At 29.1% G+C, this 15,699-nt stretch overlaps 2 protein-coding genes across 2 annotated transcripts; both read left to right on the top strand.

The window, feature by feature from the left end:
* Positions 1-11,437: 11,437 nt before the first annotated feature.
* LOC109790690 (kunitz-type serine protease inhibitor DrTI) lies at positions 11,438-12,851 on the top strand (the record flags this gene model as incomplete). The annotated part of the gene is made up of 1 exon (XM_083067655.1): positions 11,438-12,851. A coding segment is annotated over one exon (597 nt), but the record flags the coding sequence as incomplete, so codon positions are not given.
* An 802-nt stretch (positions 12,852-13,653) lies between these two features.
* Positions 13,654-15,120, top strand: LOC109794760 (putative zinc finger A20 and AN1 domain-containing stress-associated protein 8). The gene has a single exon (XM_020354199.2). The coding sequence runs from the start codon at positions 13,954-13,956 to the stop codon at positions 14,401-14,403; it is 450 nt and encodes a 149-aa protein (XP_020209788.2). The 5' UTR covers positions 13,654-13,953; the 3' UTR covers positions 14,404-15,120.
* Positions 15,121-15,699: the final 579 nt, after the last annotated feature.

Below are 15,699 nucleotides of genomic sequence, written 5' to 3'. Positions count from 1 at the left end.
GACATGAGACATTCACTTATCCAACTAATCCAAAGGGTATTGAAACCAAGACGTCTTAGCATATACAGAAGATATGTCCAACACACTGAATCATATGCCTTTTCATAATCCACTTTAAAAAATATAGTTGGTTTATTAAGTCTTTTAGCCTCATCCACAACTTCATTTACAACCAATGCACTATGAAGAATATTTCTACCCCCAATAAAGGCACTTTGCCTCTCATCAATAACACTTGGCAAGACACACTTCAATCTATTTGCAAGGACCTTTGATAATATCTTGTACATACAACCTACAAGAGAAATAGGCCTATAATGACTGAGGCATTGAGGATCATTTCTCTTTGGGATTAGAGTGATGAATGTAGAGTTTGATCCCCTGGGTAATTTTCCATTATTGTGAAATTCTCTGATAAAACGACAGATATCCCCACTCAATGTATCCCAGAATTCCTTTATGAATCTAAAACTAAAACCATCAGGACCTGGACACTTGGAACTGCCACATTCCCATACTGCTGACTTAATCTCCACTTCCGTGAAAGGAGCAATAAGCAAGTTATTTTGTTATGAGGATATGACCTTGAAACGGACACCATCTAGTACAGGTCTATGTTGGTACTGTTCTTGGAATCTTTGTTTGAAAAATTGTCTTACATGGTCTTTGACCACCATGGTTTCATCTGACCACACCCCATTTATAAATAACCCCTTCAGTTCATTCTTTCTCCTTCTCCAGTTGATCATTAAGTGAAAAAACTTAGTATTCATGTCTCCCTCCTTGAGCCACGAAACCCTTGATTTTTGAGCTAGAATCGATTCATTTCTAATAGCCACCTCCCAAAACTTATTTTGAAGTTCTAGTCGATCCGACCGTTCAGTTTCATTCAATCCTGTTTCCTCTTCCTTCTTATCCAGACTACTAAGAATATTCACAATCCTTTTCTGTGACGACACTGGATCCTCAAACTTGCAAGAATTCCATTCTCTTAACTTTTGTTTGAGAAGTTTAAGTTTCTCTTTCAATACATAGGCCCCCCATCCATGAACACACAATTCCTTCCATGTATCAACAACAAATTTTTTGAAAGAAGGGTCTTGAAACCAGTGATCGAGCGAGCGAAAAGGTTTCGGTCCCCAGTCTGAATTTGAAACTTGTAGTTTAATTGGACAGTGATCTGAAATGCATCTATCCATGATCATTTGTATACTAGCTGGCCATGCTAAGAACCATTCCCTGGAGACCAAAATCCTGTCTAGCCTGCTCCTTACTGTACCATTTGTCTTGTACCAAGAAAACCGTCTCCCTACAATCGGTAGATCCTCAACTTCCATCTTCTCAATGAAATCATTAAATGCACGCATATCAGATTGACTACAATTCATTCGTCCCATACTCACTCTCTCTGTTTCGCAGCGTATACTGTTGAAATCTCCCACCACACACCAAAGATTGACTGAACTAAGTCTTCTTTTATCTTTTATCTCTTCCCAAACTCCCATACGTGGAACTCTTTGACATGGCGCGTAAACATTAACAATATTCAACCTTAACCCATTATCTTTCCACACCCCTTCCAATCCAAGATAAGATACACCTTCAAAGTGTTGAGATACCTGGAATTTGTCTCCATTCCATAGACATAACAATCCACCCGCAGTATTAATCGCTGGCACAGCTCTCCATTCGCAATTTCCATCCCCCCATAGTAATTTACACAATCTTTCATCAATGTCTTCTTTTTTTGTTTCTTGTATACACACTATCTGAGCATCTTCTTCTACTATCAGCTTCCTGATAACCCTCCACTTAACCTTACCTCCCATCCCCCTGACATTAAAAGATATCAGCTTCATGGATCACCGTCAAGATTCCCATTCCTATTTTGATTTATTAGTTCTTGTCTCTCTTTTTTATCTCTCTCCTCTAAATCCATCAATGTTTTGATAATCTGTTCTTCTTCCCCATTGAACGTGATACCAATTTGTTTCCCCATTTCCCAAATCCTTTTGGCCTCCGCAAAATCATTCTTCATCCAAAACAGCCTATTGCAATTATTTATATCCCCATCCGAAATAGAATTACATAGTGATGATACTGCATTCCTCACTTTACTCCTTGCCGCTTTCCGGTTGCGATGATGTTCCTTGGATCGTATTTCATTTTGTGGTAGAATGTCATCCTTGATCCCTCCCTCTCCACTCTCCTTCTGTGATTTATTTATTCCACTTTTTGATATTGAAGGATTGAATTTTGAACCCCCTATAATTGATGTTTCTGCTTGTGTATTCAACATTTTGATGGAGTCAACATTATTAGTCTCCGTAACATATTCCTCTGCTTGACTAATCCTATCATCATTATCAGACTTTCCAGATTCACCTTCACAAATATCCTGATTATTCACTATGACTTGTCTGAAACTTGATTCTCCAAGCTCAAATGTAGATGGAGCACGAGGAAACACACCATTGAACACTTCTTCACGTAAGTTCGACACCCCAATAGGCCCATATGTTTTTTCCACCACAAATTCATCACTGTCTTCCTCATTCTCTGATAACTCATCCTTCTCAGTTACACTGTCTTCTGAACATTCTGCTGATGATGATATCTTATTTACCTCTCTTTCACTACCTATCGATGACATGAGTGAGCTTTGATTGCACCACAACCTGCATTTGCATTGACTAGCTACACTTGCATTTTCTTCATGAATACGAACCTTAGTGACCATGTCATTGATCTTCACCGAGAAATGTGAATCCACCAAATTGAAGGAGGATGTTTTGATTAACAGCCTTGCAGCATCCAGTCTAGAAAAGGTGTTTATCTGATCATCCATCGCAACTAAGGTGCCCATCGTCGCTATGACTTTTGAGAAGCACTCATAACTCCATAAATGAATAGGAACACCATTACACTTCACCCATACCAACCTATTACCAGGAAGTAAGTTTGGTTCCCACTTTTGAATAGAGTGAAAGAAAGACCAGACGTCAAGTTGATCGTTCAAAACCTCCTCATTCACCCCAGAAATTAAGACCATATCATCTCCCATATACCGAACTTTTGCTTGTTCTCTTCCACAAAGGATCCTAGCTTCTTGTATTTTGTCGAATAAAGTTAAATCCTTCAGTCTACCCACCCAACACTCCTTAATCCACTCTGAATTTACATATTCAGGTACATTGATATGTCATCCTTTGATTTGATCAATTTTCCTTTGAGATAATCTCCGTAACACTTTGAACAAAGGTTCTTGTTGGCAGCAGAACCGTAGAAGCCACAACCATTAGCACAAAGTGGTGGAACCATGTTGTTTGGCTTAAGGAGAAAACGTAGAAATTAAAGATCTCGATGTCACCTTGAAAATTTGGAGCAATTAAACAAGAAGCGTTCCCTTTGTGAAATACTTGAAGGATGAAGGTTTTTATAACCCAATTAACGATAACATAAATCATAATCATTAAGGAAAGGTATATATTTATATTATATCATAGACAAATCTTAATTAACGATAAACCGCCATATAATTGATTTTTTGCGATTCATTTTTGGCTGATTTAGCCGCTACATTTGAGAAAATTTTGGCGGTTATTTTTTCTTTTCAATTCTATTACAAATAAATAAAAAGTTTAAATGAAGACAACGCCTAGAAACATTTTTTTTTTCAATTTACAACTCATATATATATTTACATTGAATATTTTTAACTCCGTCATATTTCCTTACGAACATATTTTTCTCTGTATATTTAGACACTCGATCAACATACATATGTGATTTTTCTTTGTCTCTTATCTTCTCTTTCTTGAACTCGTTCACCGTCTCCGATCTCAACCTTCCTTTCACTGCGACGAACCTCTCCAAGATTGCAACTTCCAACCTCATTACTTTTCCCCTCATTTAGTCGCCAAGATTTAACGTGACAGATTATTTATCCATTATTCGTTTATTCTATTAACAAATAAATTTATTCAATCCACCTATTATATAATAAAAATAAATAATGAATTAGATTCAATTCATCCATTTAATTTTATGGATGATTAATTATTCATCTACTATTTTTTTAAAATTTATTGAATTATAATATAAGATATTTATTTGATTGAGATTTTAAAATATTATCTTAACATAAAAAAGTCTTGTGAATTTTAAAATACTATATAGAAGAATGTAATGACTCATAATATTTGAAATTCTTTATAACATAAAAAAGTCTTGTAAATTTTAAATTCTTTATAAATTTTTTATTTAAACAAAATATTTTATCTCAAAATATTTAAAATTATTAAAAATAAATTAATTAATTTATTTAAAATTTTCATTCAAACACACTCTACAAATTTTTATTCTTTAAATTATTCTATTATAAAATTGTATGAAATTTTGCATAAAATTTTTCTACGAATTCTTGAATTAACAACTAACTTTTCTGTGAATTTGACTTCACTAAAAAATTCGCAGATATATTTCCTGTAATTTTTTTAAAGAAAGCCCTTTTGGCTTAGGTTTAATAGCAAAAGAATATTATCCAGTCCAAAATCAAAATTTTTTAGCACTTTTTTTTTATTTATTTTTTATTTTTTATCTACTAACAAGTTGGAAGGTCTAATACCTTCGTGCATAGCTCCCTTCTCAAGACAATGTTGGAGCTCTAAAAGTTGCTGCCACATAATACTTGATCTGCATAAATTATAACTAATAAAACATTGAAGTGAGGATATGCTTATCGTTTGTTTTCTTTCTTTTTCCTTTTCCATCTAGCTAAATAAATAGAGTAAAGACAATACTTATTATTCTTTATACTTTCTTATTAATTGTCAATCAAACCAACTAGCATTTAAAATTCACCACTCTCTTCATTTTATTTCTTCTTATATTATTTCCAATCATATTCTTTATTTTATACTTTCAAATAGAGTAACTTGTGAGGAAGAATTAAGTGACAGGTCCAAAAGAATACTTGACAATTATGGAATTGTTGATATGAGAGATTTAACTAGTACATATAAGCACTTGTATATTTATATTCTCTTTTTATATTCACTGCCTCAACTAATTGATTTGAATCAAGCAAGGATAACATACATGAGCATGACTATTATAAAAAGTATACAATAGTAAATAAATGGTAATGTTTAGAAATTAGAACAATTAATGAATTTTAGTCAAGAGATCATGGCTCGCAAAATAGTTGAAAACATAATATGATTCTTTTATAACTCAGATTACAATCTAGTCATACAAAGCATCAATTTGCTGACCTCAACCGTTCTACAATCATTTGCAATGTAACTCTAAGCACAGGGAGGATTAATTTCAAAAAGCAAAGGATTTTTCACAATTAAATAAATGTTTCAATATAAAAAGTAAAAGTCATCAATTTATCATCTAAAACAAATTATGGCCCTTAGCAAACATCATTTGAGTGACAGTGATTTCAATATTTAGTTTTATTTTACTTCAGGTGTTTTAATCACAAGCATTTAGTTATTCATTGTGAATTCAGAATTGTAATCAAGCAAAAACAAAGAATATAAACAAGAATAAACCAATAATATCCGTTATTGTTTTCTTCGTTATTGCTTCACCGCTCCAATTCCTCTATTGTTAAATACATCATTCAAATAAAATGTGTGAAAGAAAATAAATAATGTTGTAAAAATTGTATCCATTTTATTGAGTGAAAACTCATTCATTGAACTCTACGGTGGAAACTCAATTTCGTTGAAACTTACGGTGGAAACTCAAATTCATTGAGTATTGTGAGGAATTAATATAGAATAAAAACGAACCTAAAAGCGACGAACAATAGCATGACAAATAAGCACCGAAACCAAACCTGCTGCAATTCCCAATCACCAAAAGCCTAACATTGAACAACGTGTGAGAAGGACCGAACGGAATTAGGGCGAGAAATGAGAGAAAAAAAACGAACAACTAGGGAGAAATCAAACCTGCAATCCCAATCACCAAAAAAGATACTTGTAAATAAAAATTAAGAAATAATATTGAAGATATACCCAGCAAAAAGGAAATAATGAGTGAGAATGAGTGTCACCTTCAACTTTTATATTATCCGTATATATTTAGCTTTTTTTTTTTTTTTTTTTCTTTTTCTGCAGGATGGTTTATCTGAGAATACACAAAGAACTTTTTCTTATATCAATATTTTCCATTGATATAAGAACTCTATCTTAGAATAGTGGATTAAAGTCTAACTTAACCCTACAAAACCGGCTTGTAAGGTGAGGGTTGCTTTCCACTTATATACTATTCAATTGCCTAATCTCTAGTCGATGTGGGACTTGGATTTTTTCCAATACACCCCCTCACGTCCAGCACTATTGGGCTTGGTACGTGGATAAATGGTGGGTGGCCCTTTTTAATGATCTAGGATTGGCGGGACTTGGGTTTTTCCCAATACACCCCCTCACGCCTATGAGACATACATCAATGGTGGGTGGCCCATTTTTAAAGTGGATCTAAATGGCTCTGATACTATGTTAGAATAGTGGATTAAGCCTAACTCAACCCTACAAAACCGGCTTGTAAGGTGAGGGTTGCTTTCCCACTTATATACTATTCAATTGCCTAATCTCTAGCCGATGTGGGACTTGGGAAAAACCCATGTCCCGCCTATCCTAGATCATTAAAAAGGGCCACCTACCATTTATCCACGTACCAAGCCCAATAGTGCTGGACGTGAGGGGGTGTATTGGGAAAAACCCAAGTCCCACATCGGCTAGAGATTAGGCAATTGAATAGTATATAAGTGGGAAAGCAACCCTCACTTTACAAGCCAGTTTTGTAGGGTTGAGTTAGGCTTAATCCACTATTCTAACACTCTAAATCATTAATTATAATACTATTAAATATTACTTATGAATTTATTTTTATAAGAAAAAAATTTACAAGATTTTTACAAATTTTTACAAAAAAAAGTCCTACGATTATCATAATCGTAGTAAAATCTGTAAAAAATTATTATAATATTTTATAAAAAAAGAATTGTAAAAAATATTTATAAATATTTTTTGCAAAAAAATTTACGGAAAGTTCTCGTAGATATTTTGGAATGGAAGTATAACATTCGTTAAGTATTTAGTTGTTGAGTTAATTGTGGACTAGGGAGTTTTATGAGAAATTAATTATTTTAGTTTTCATGTTTTTACATTTAAATGTGGATTAGAGAGTTTTATAGAAATTAATTATTTCAATTATCATGTTTTTATGTTTTTCACTTTTATTTCTATACATTTTGTGATATGAAGAAGTGAGAGAATTAGAAACTGTTGAAGATCATCTCAAAGATTCACATTCTATAATTCTATATCAAGTGTTCATTAAGGTAAGGAAAAGTGAATAGTCTTATTTTAAATATGTGATATATGTTGGGATATTGAAATTGATCCTCAATCTCTTTCTCTTATGTATAGTGATCCTGAATTCCAATCATAATTTATGATTCTATGCTTTATGTTATTCTCTAATATTTTAATTGTTGTTATTGATTGATATGTATATATGATTGCATGTAACTACTCATCTTGTGAATCTTAGATTGTTTTCCTATTAAAAATCTTAGGAAACGAATGTTAAGTGTGACTAAAAGTTACAAAATTGCACCCGAACACCCCTAATGGAAAAAAGAAATATTGTTAATATGTGGGGATCAGTTAAAATAACTTATTTTTATTCATCAATTCCTATATATTAAACATAAATTTTTATTTTGTGGGATTATAATTTTGACTATAATTTTTTTTAATAAAAGAATTTGTAGAAATTTTTTAACTTCTTATATAATTTAATTTTTATTTACCATAATTATTTATAATTAAATATTAATATTTTAAATAAATAATCAATAAATAAAAATAAAATCTTTATTACTATACAAATTATTTATTATAAACTTAAAATATAATCTATATGTTTAAAAATATTTATGTATATTAATTTTAAATATAATTTATTTAATTATTTTTTATTCTAAAATACTAGTAAGGATTAAAAAAAAATTGCGTATGTATAAAGACGTAATTTAAATAATAATAATAACAACAACATTATTATAATTACTTGTAGTAGTATAATGTATAATTTTTACAGTGATGGACTGAAAATTGGCGCAACAAGAAGAGAGACCAATGCCATCAAGCACTCAAAAACGAAACTCGATAGGGACGACCACTACACGTATGTATAAATATATATTTAAATATATGTTTTTTTAGTAATATATATTATTCAAATATTTGTATTTTTATTAAAAATTAAGTACATTAAATTATATTTAATTAGTGTTCTCCAATATTAATGGCACATAAAAATAAAGTTAACTGGTTTCAAATTGTAACGCATTCGATTGTTGAATTATTGAACTAAATAACCAATTCAATACTCCTGTAATTGTTGAGCCGTTACATAATAAATTATAAAACTCTATATTTTACTTAATTAAATTCAATATAATTAATATTTATATACATATATAATATAATTTTAAATAAAAATACATTTTACCCCCATTTTACAAAAGATCACGGATAACCTTCAACCCCATATGCTATATACTCATAAAAGAGACAATAAAAGAGTTTGAAATAACATTAATAAATGAAAAATTGTCATAAAAACTCTCGAATAGAGAATGTTACATTTGTAAAATATAAACTATAACTAAGAAATACAAAAAATAAGTCATTTGCAAAATTGTTAAAAAAATCAAATCATTAACATAAGTCTTAAACATGATGAAAATTGACAAAACATGAAATCTTAACTAAAATTCTGATATCATTTTATCAAAGTTCAAATATCACCAAACATAAGGCTAATAATTAAGTCTCATTTTTAATTAAAGTAAATTTGTTATATAATATTATATCATTTATTTAGTAAAAATTATATTTAATTAAGATTGATAAACCTATTTTGGTCCCTTATAATCTTTTTTTGTTTTAATTTAGTCCCTCATTAATTTTTTGTCTCAATTTGATCCCAAACTAATTAATTGGTTTCAATTTAGTCCCAAATTAATTAATTAGTTTCAATGTGGGACTTCCGTCCAAATTATTTAAACGAAGTTAACTTTTGGCCACGTGGATGCCACGTAGATGCATACGTGGCATCCACGTGGATGAGAATTTTTTTTAAAATACCTGGACCCGGAACGTCCCGTTCTGAAACCGAAACGGGCCGTTCTGGTTGCAAAATTAAAACACCACCAGCGAAGCAGAACGGGCCGTTCTGAAACCAGAACGGCCCGTTCTGCTTTCAAAACGTGACATTCTGAAATCAGAACGGGCCGTTCTGGTTTTAGAACGCCCCGTTTTGGATTCAGAACGACCCGTTCCAAAACTGTGAATAAAATATTCTTTACTTATTACAAAAATATACTTTTACAAAAATATAAATATATAAGATCAGATATATATTTATAATTAATATACTTATATTTTTGTAAAAGTATATTAATATATAACAAGTTATATTTATCAAATTATTATTTTATCTATAAATATATTAATAATATTATTGATATAATATCAAAAATAATAATATACGTTAATTTAAATAGATAAATAATTATTTAATTTTAAAACATTGTATATATATATATATTAAAATTATTAATTTTTAATGGGAGAAACAAAAATCATACTATTATGATATTCGAGGGACTAAAATTGTTCAATTAAAAATTGAAGGACTAAAATCGCGCAATTGCAATCTTTTAAGGACTAAAATTATGCAATTAAAATCTTGGAGATCACAAAACTGCACAATTGTAATACTTGAGGGATAAAAAATGCAATTAAACCAATATTCTTGATTAATTTTATTAAAAAATATAATAATTTTGAAAAATATTTTTTTATGGTAAAAATTTTAAAATTAATTATTTTTATAAAATATAATTATCTTATAAATAGAGTAATAATTTTTTTTTTCTCTTTCTGTTTGAAGAAATATTTAAATATCACTTTATAATTTTTTCCAACTTATTTAAGATTAAAGGAATAAAATGATAAAAATTAATAAGATAAACATAATAAAATAAAATATAAAAAACATATAGATATATTTATTTTATTAGATATAATAACATAATTAAAATATAATTAATAATATATATTTTATAAAATTATTAATATTTTATATATAAATAAAATAAAATAAAATTGGAACGGCCCGTTCTAAAACCGGAACGGGCCGTTCTGGTTGCATTTTGGGTGTGTTAATTTTGCACCTGGAACGGGCCATTCCGGATGCAAGATTAACACACCAAAAGTTCACCCAGAACGGCCCGTTCCGGTTTCAGAACGGGCCGTTTTAGGTCCAGGTGTTTTCAAAAAAATTCTCATCCACGTGGCATCCACGTATATGCCACGTATGTATCTACATGGCGTCCACGTGGTCAAAAGTTAACACCGTTAAAACAATTTGGACGGAAAGTCTCACATTGAAACCAATTAACTAATTTGGGACTAAATTGAAACCAATTAATTAGTTTGGGACCAAATTGAGACCAAAAATTAATGAGAGACTAAATTGAAACAAAAAAAAGATTATAAGGGACCAAAATAGTTTTTTTAGCCAAAAATCAAATCATTAATATAAGTCTTAAACATGATGAAAATTGACAAAACATGAAATGTTAACTAAAATTCTGATATCATTTTATCAAAGTTCAAATATCACCAAACATAAGGCTAATAATTAAGTCTCATTTTTAATTAAAGTAAATTTGTTATATAATATTATATCATTTATTTAGTAAAAATTATATTTAATTAAGATTGATAAACATTATAAAATATTATATTTATTTAATTTAATAATTATAATATATATTTATTAAATGTGTTATTTTTTCATATCAATCTATTAACATTCAAATTATATTATTAAAGTAAAATGCACAGAGACACTAAAATTAATAAAAACATGTTTGTTGTTAATAAAATATTTTATAAATATATGTATATAAGCAGAATTTTTCTCATATATTATTACTTGTAGTATTTATTTATTATAATATTAAATTTATAATGTTAAAAACAAAGTAATTTTTTTCTTTATATTTATTTATTTATTATTTATAGAATCTCAACAGAATTAAATCATTCAGGACCTTATACATATTGTACCGTACCGCTAAACCTCAATGGTTAGTTTTTCTTTATATAATGTTACATATGATTAACTTTGATAATACTATAAAATATTATATTAATTGAATATTTGACTTTTCAATTCAATCTGCACTGATTCAAACATCTAAAAAAATGTTTAAAATTGCATGAAGACTTTGACCAAAACATTAATTATTTCTCATACATGGCAAGACTAACCCTAAGGAAAAACAGTATAAAAGAGATTAATTGGGTGAGGAAAAGAAAGGACATAAACATAAGCCACGAAGCCATCACAGTTTGTGACCCTCTCATTCCTCCTCTTTGCCATTCCATTAGCATTCTCAGAACAAGTTCTAGACAGATTTGGAAAGCCAGTTTTGGCTTCTCGTGCATACTACATTTTGCCAGCACTCTTTGGGCCAACAGGTGGTGGAGTAAGTCCCAATATAACATCTCAAAACACTAAATGCCCAGTTACTATCATACAAGATTTTTCTGAGGCTGAACATGGCAAGCCAGTAAAGTTCACAATGCTAGGAAAGAACAATGGTTTCATCTCCGCAGACTCGCCTTTAGAATTTGCATTTCAAGCCAAGCCTGGTTGTGCTACATCTTCCAACTGGGTCGTGGTTGCTGATGATTTCCCCATGAAATGGATCGGTATTGGCACTGCCAGAGACCATCCAGGGAAGAAACTCATAAATGGAGCCTTCAAAATTCACAAATATAATGTGGGATATAGGCTTGTGTTCTGTCCCACTAATGCTTCTGCTAATTGTTCTAATATTGGCAAGTATAAAGATGAGAATAGATATCGTCTCGTAACAAACACTGACTTTCCCTTCCCTGTTGTCTTTTTGCCTTTCACTGCTTAATTAATTCATGCCACATGCAGATCCACTCAATAAAATCTCCCTCCACCCACTGTTTCAATTTATATATTAGTTTTCAATCTTCAAACCATGCATGCCTACAAATTGTTCTCATTTTTCAATTCAAAAATAAAATTGTTCTTTTATTATTAATTAGGAAGACTCCAATTGTATTTTATTCACTATGCGCGCTTAAGAAAAAAAATCTGGCCAATTTGACCTTGTTCAAGGAATCAAACAAGTTAGCTTAGAGCAGTAAAATTATGTGGCAAAGGTATTGTGACTACTTTGTCTGATGGTTATATATATATATATATTTTTTAAATTACATATAAAATTATTAATAAAAATAATTTGATTCAATCTGGCATAATTTCGATGTGCTAACAGACCAATAAATCTAGAAAAAGAAAAATATAACCTACACAAAACTAGGACCAGGCCTAGTTAATTATTCCATTTTTTCATGTCTAACTCATTTGACAACTCTACTTTTAATTAAAGTAAGCTTACCAAAAACTTTTCTTCAAGACATCCCTCACTGTGCTACATCCTCCAACTGGGTCCTGCTTCTTCATCAATATATATTTCCCCTTCAAATCGATGGCTATTGGTACCAGGGAAGAACCTCATAACTGGAAACTACAAAATTCACAAAAATCAACTTGGATATCAGCTTCTCTTCTGCCCCACCCATGCTGACACTTGTTCTAATATTCACAAAGATATCGTCTTGTCATAACCAATGATACTCCCTTTCAATTTCTCTTTTTGCCTTCTGCTTAATTCATTCAATAAAATCTCCCTCCCCCATTGTTACAATTTATAATTCATTGTCCAAAACCATGCATAACCAAAATTCTACTCATTTTCAATTCAAATATAAGATTTTGTTTTCACTTTTCATTATTATCAAGGAAGAGTCCATTTGTATTTTATTAACTCAGCACGCCTAAGAAAAAAAACTGAGCCGATTTGGCAGAACATCTTTTACATAGCTATGACTTATAATAAATAAATATTTTATTTTATGTTTATAATATATAACTTTATTTTAACAAATTATTTTTAATTATTTATAATTTATCTTGACGGCGTTTCTAACTGATAGAATTGAGATCGGCGATGGTGAACGGGTTCAAGAAAGAGAAGAAGATGAGAGAGAAAGAAAAATCAGATATATATGTATGTTGAGGGTGTCTAAATACAGAGAAAAATATGGTCGTAAGGAAATAGGACGGAGTTAAAAATATTCAATGTAAAAAAAAAAAATAATAATAAAATATATATATATATCTTAGTTTTAAATTTAAAAAAGGAAAAATTGATGTGTTGTTTTAATTTAAACTTTTTATTTATTAAAAATAGAATTGAAAAGGAAAAAATAACGGCCAAAAATAATAAATCAGAAACAAATATAGCAGCTAAATCAATTATGGCGCAAATCAATTATCGTGCCAAAAATGAATGCAAAAAATCAATTATGGTGGTTTATCGTTAATTAAGATTTGTCTAGGATAAGTTGATCTGTCGATTTCATTTTCTAACAAGTTCAAGGCCTTGATTTTCTTTAGTGCAGAATAGATTATGATAAATTAATGAAAATAAATTGTTATTTGAAAGTATGAATTGTATTATTTAGGATTTCGATCATATTGACAACAAGATATCTAGTTTAATAAGAGTTATAGTACTTGATTAAGATTTTATAGCTAATTAGGATTTGTCTAGGATATAATATAAATACATATCTGTTCTTAATTATTAAGATTTATCTACGATTTTATTATCGTTAATTGGGTTATAAATATCCTTCATCCTCAAGTATTTCGCTAAGGGAACGCTTCTTGTTTAATTGCTCCAAATTTTCAAGGTGACATCGAGATCTTTAATTTCTACGTTTTCTCCTTAAGCCAAACAACATGGATCCACCACTTTGTGCTAATGGCTGTGGCTTCTACGGTTCTGCTGCCAACAAGAACCTTTGTTCAAAGTGTTACGGAGATTATCTCAAAGGAAAATTAATCAAATCAAAGGATGACAAGAAGTTGAATGAGAAAGTTATTGTTCTTGATCATTCATCTAGTTGTCGTAAACCGTGTGATTGTTCAGAAGAATCTATGAGTGAGGGTATGGGTAATGTTTGTCTAACGAAAGATGGAAGCATGAGTGAGAAGAAAAAGAGGTGCAAGAGCTGCAACAAAAAGGTTGGACTAATAGGGTTCGAGTGTCGTTGTGGGGATGTGTTTTGTGGAAGACATAGATACCCAGAACACCATGCATGCAAAGTTGATTTCAAGCAAATTGCTCGTCAGGCTTTGATTAAACAAAATCCACTGTGTAAGGGTGATAAGTTACAACATAGAATTTAGTGTAGATATATAGGAATTATATATCAATCATATCATGAATTGTAAATGTTGCTATTCATTATGAATTTCTTACTCATTGTGTGTTATTAACATTGCTTTCTTTCTAACTAAAGAAAAATATTCTTATAATTCGATGGATTGAAGCAGTAGGTATCGTCGTGCATGCACTCACGTATTGTGAGCTCGTTATATTTGGTGGAAAATTTTGCGTGATTTTTTTTTTATTCAAAAATCCTTTTAAGTTAGTGATAATTATAGTATTATAAATAGGGATGATAAAAATTATGTAACAGATATTCGTAGATAAAATTTGTTATAAATTTTAAATTGATAATTAAATGAGTACTCTCTTAATAATGAGAAAAAGAAAGATAGTAAGGTCGTGTATATACAAGCATTTGCATTTTAAAAATATTTCAAATATTTTAAATTATATATAAAATAATTTGGTTTAATTTATAAAATTATTTTAAAAATAAATATGTATTTATAAATATTTTTATTTTTTTTAATTTTATTTTAGTAATATTTTAGTCTGCATAATATACAAGTTAAATATTTATTATATATAATTAAAATTTATAATAAAATATATATAAATATTATGTTTGAATATATAAATCATAATTAAAATTTATATAAATAGATATTTTTAAATGTATAAATTATATTTTAAATTTTTGATAAATAGTTTATATTATAGCATTATATTATTTTTATTTATTGATAATTTATTTTAAAATATTAAAATTTAATTCATAAATAATCATGATAAATAAAGTCTTAATTAGATAAAAAGTTAAAAAATTCTCTTAAAATTCTCTCATTGAAAAAAAATCTTTAAAAAAACTCTCATACAAGATAAAAGTTTGTCTTAATATACATGAGTTGATTTCTTACTTTTTTTTATTTAAAATTTTATGGTGTGTTGGATTAAAATTTCAATAAATTTTAAAAGGTGTTCTTATTATAAAAAGTTTTGTAGTACTCAATCAAGACTTTTTTAATATCAAAAAATTATATGGTACTTAATTAAGATAAATGAGATTTTTTTAAAGAGTATGTTAAAATTTGGTAATATTTAATTAAGATAATCAAGATTTTATTAGGAATATTTTAAAATCTAATGATATTCAAATAAGAGTTTTATTTTTTACTTATAAAAAATTTTTTGGTATTAAAAAATATAGATATTTGAATGAATTGTTTTAAATAATGTTTTATAAGACTTTTTAAAGTATAATTTACATTTAATTGATTAAAACCTTTGAAATTTTGCATAACATGTTTAAAATA

The sequence above is a fragment of the Cajanus cajan genome, chromosome 1 (genome assembly GCF_000230855.2).
Source record: "Cajanus cajan strain Asha chromosome 1, NIPB_CcT2T_4, whole genome shotgun sequence".
NCBI classification, from domain to species: domain Eukaryota; kingdom Viridiplantae; phylum Streptophyta; class Magnoliopsida; order Fabales; family Fabaceae; genus Cajanus; species Cajanus cajan.
This window is presented reverse-complemented; position numbering and strand designations above follow the sequence as displayed.

Bases quoted from the DNA above. Each gene is read 5' to 3' on its own strand.
- LOC109794760 (XM_020354199.2), top strand. From the start codon at position 13,954: ATGGATCCACCACTTTGTGCTAATGGCTGTGGCTTCTACGGTTCTGCT.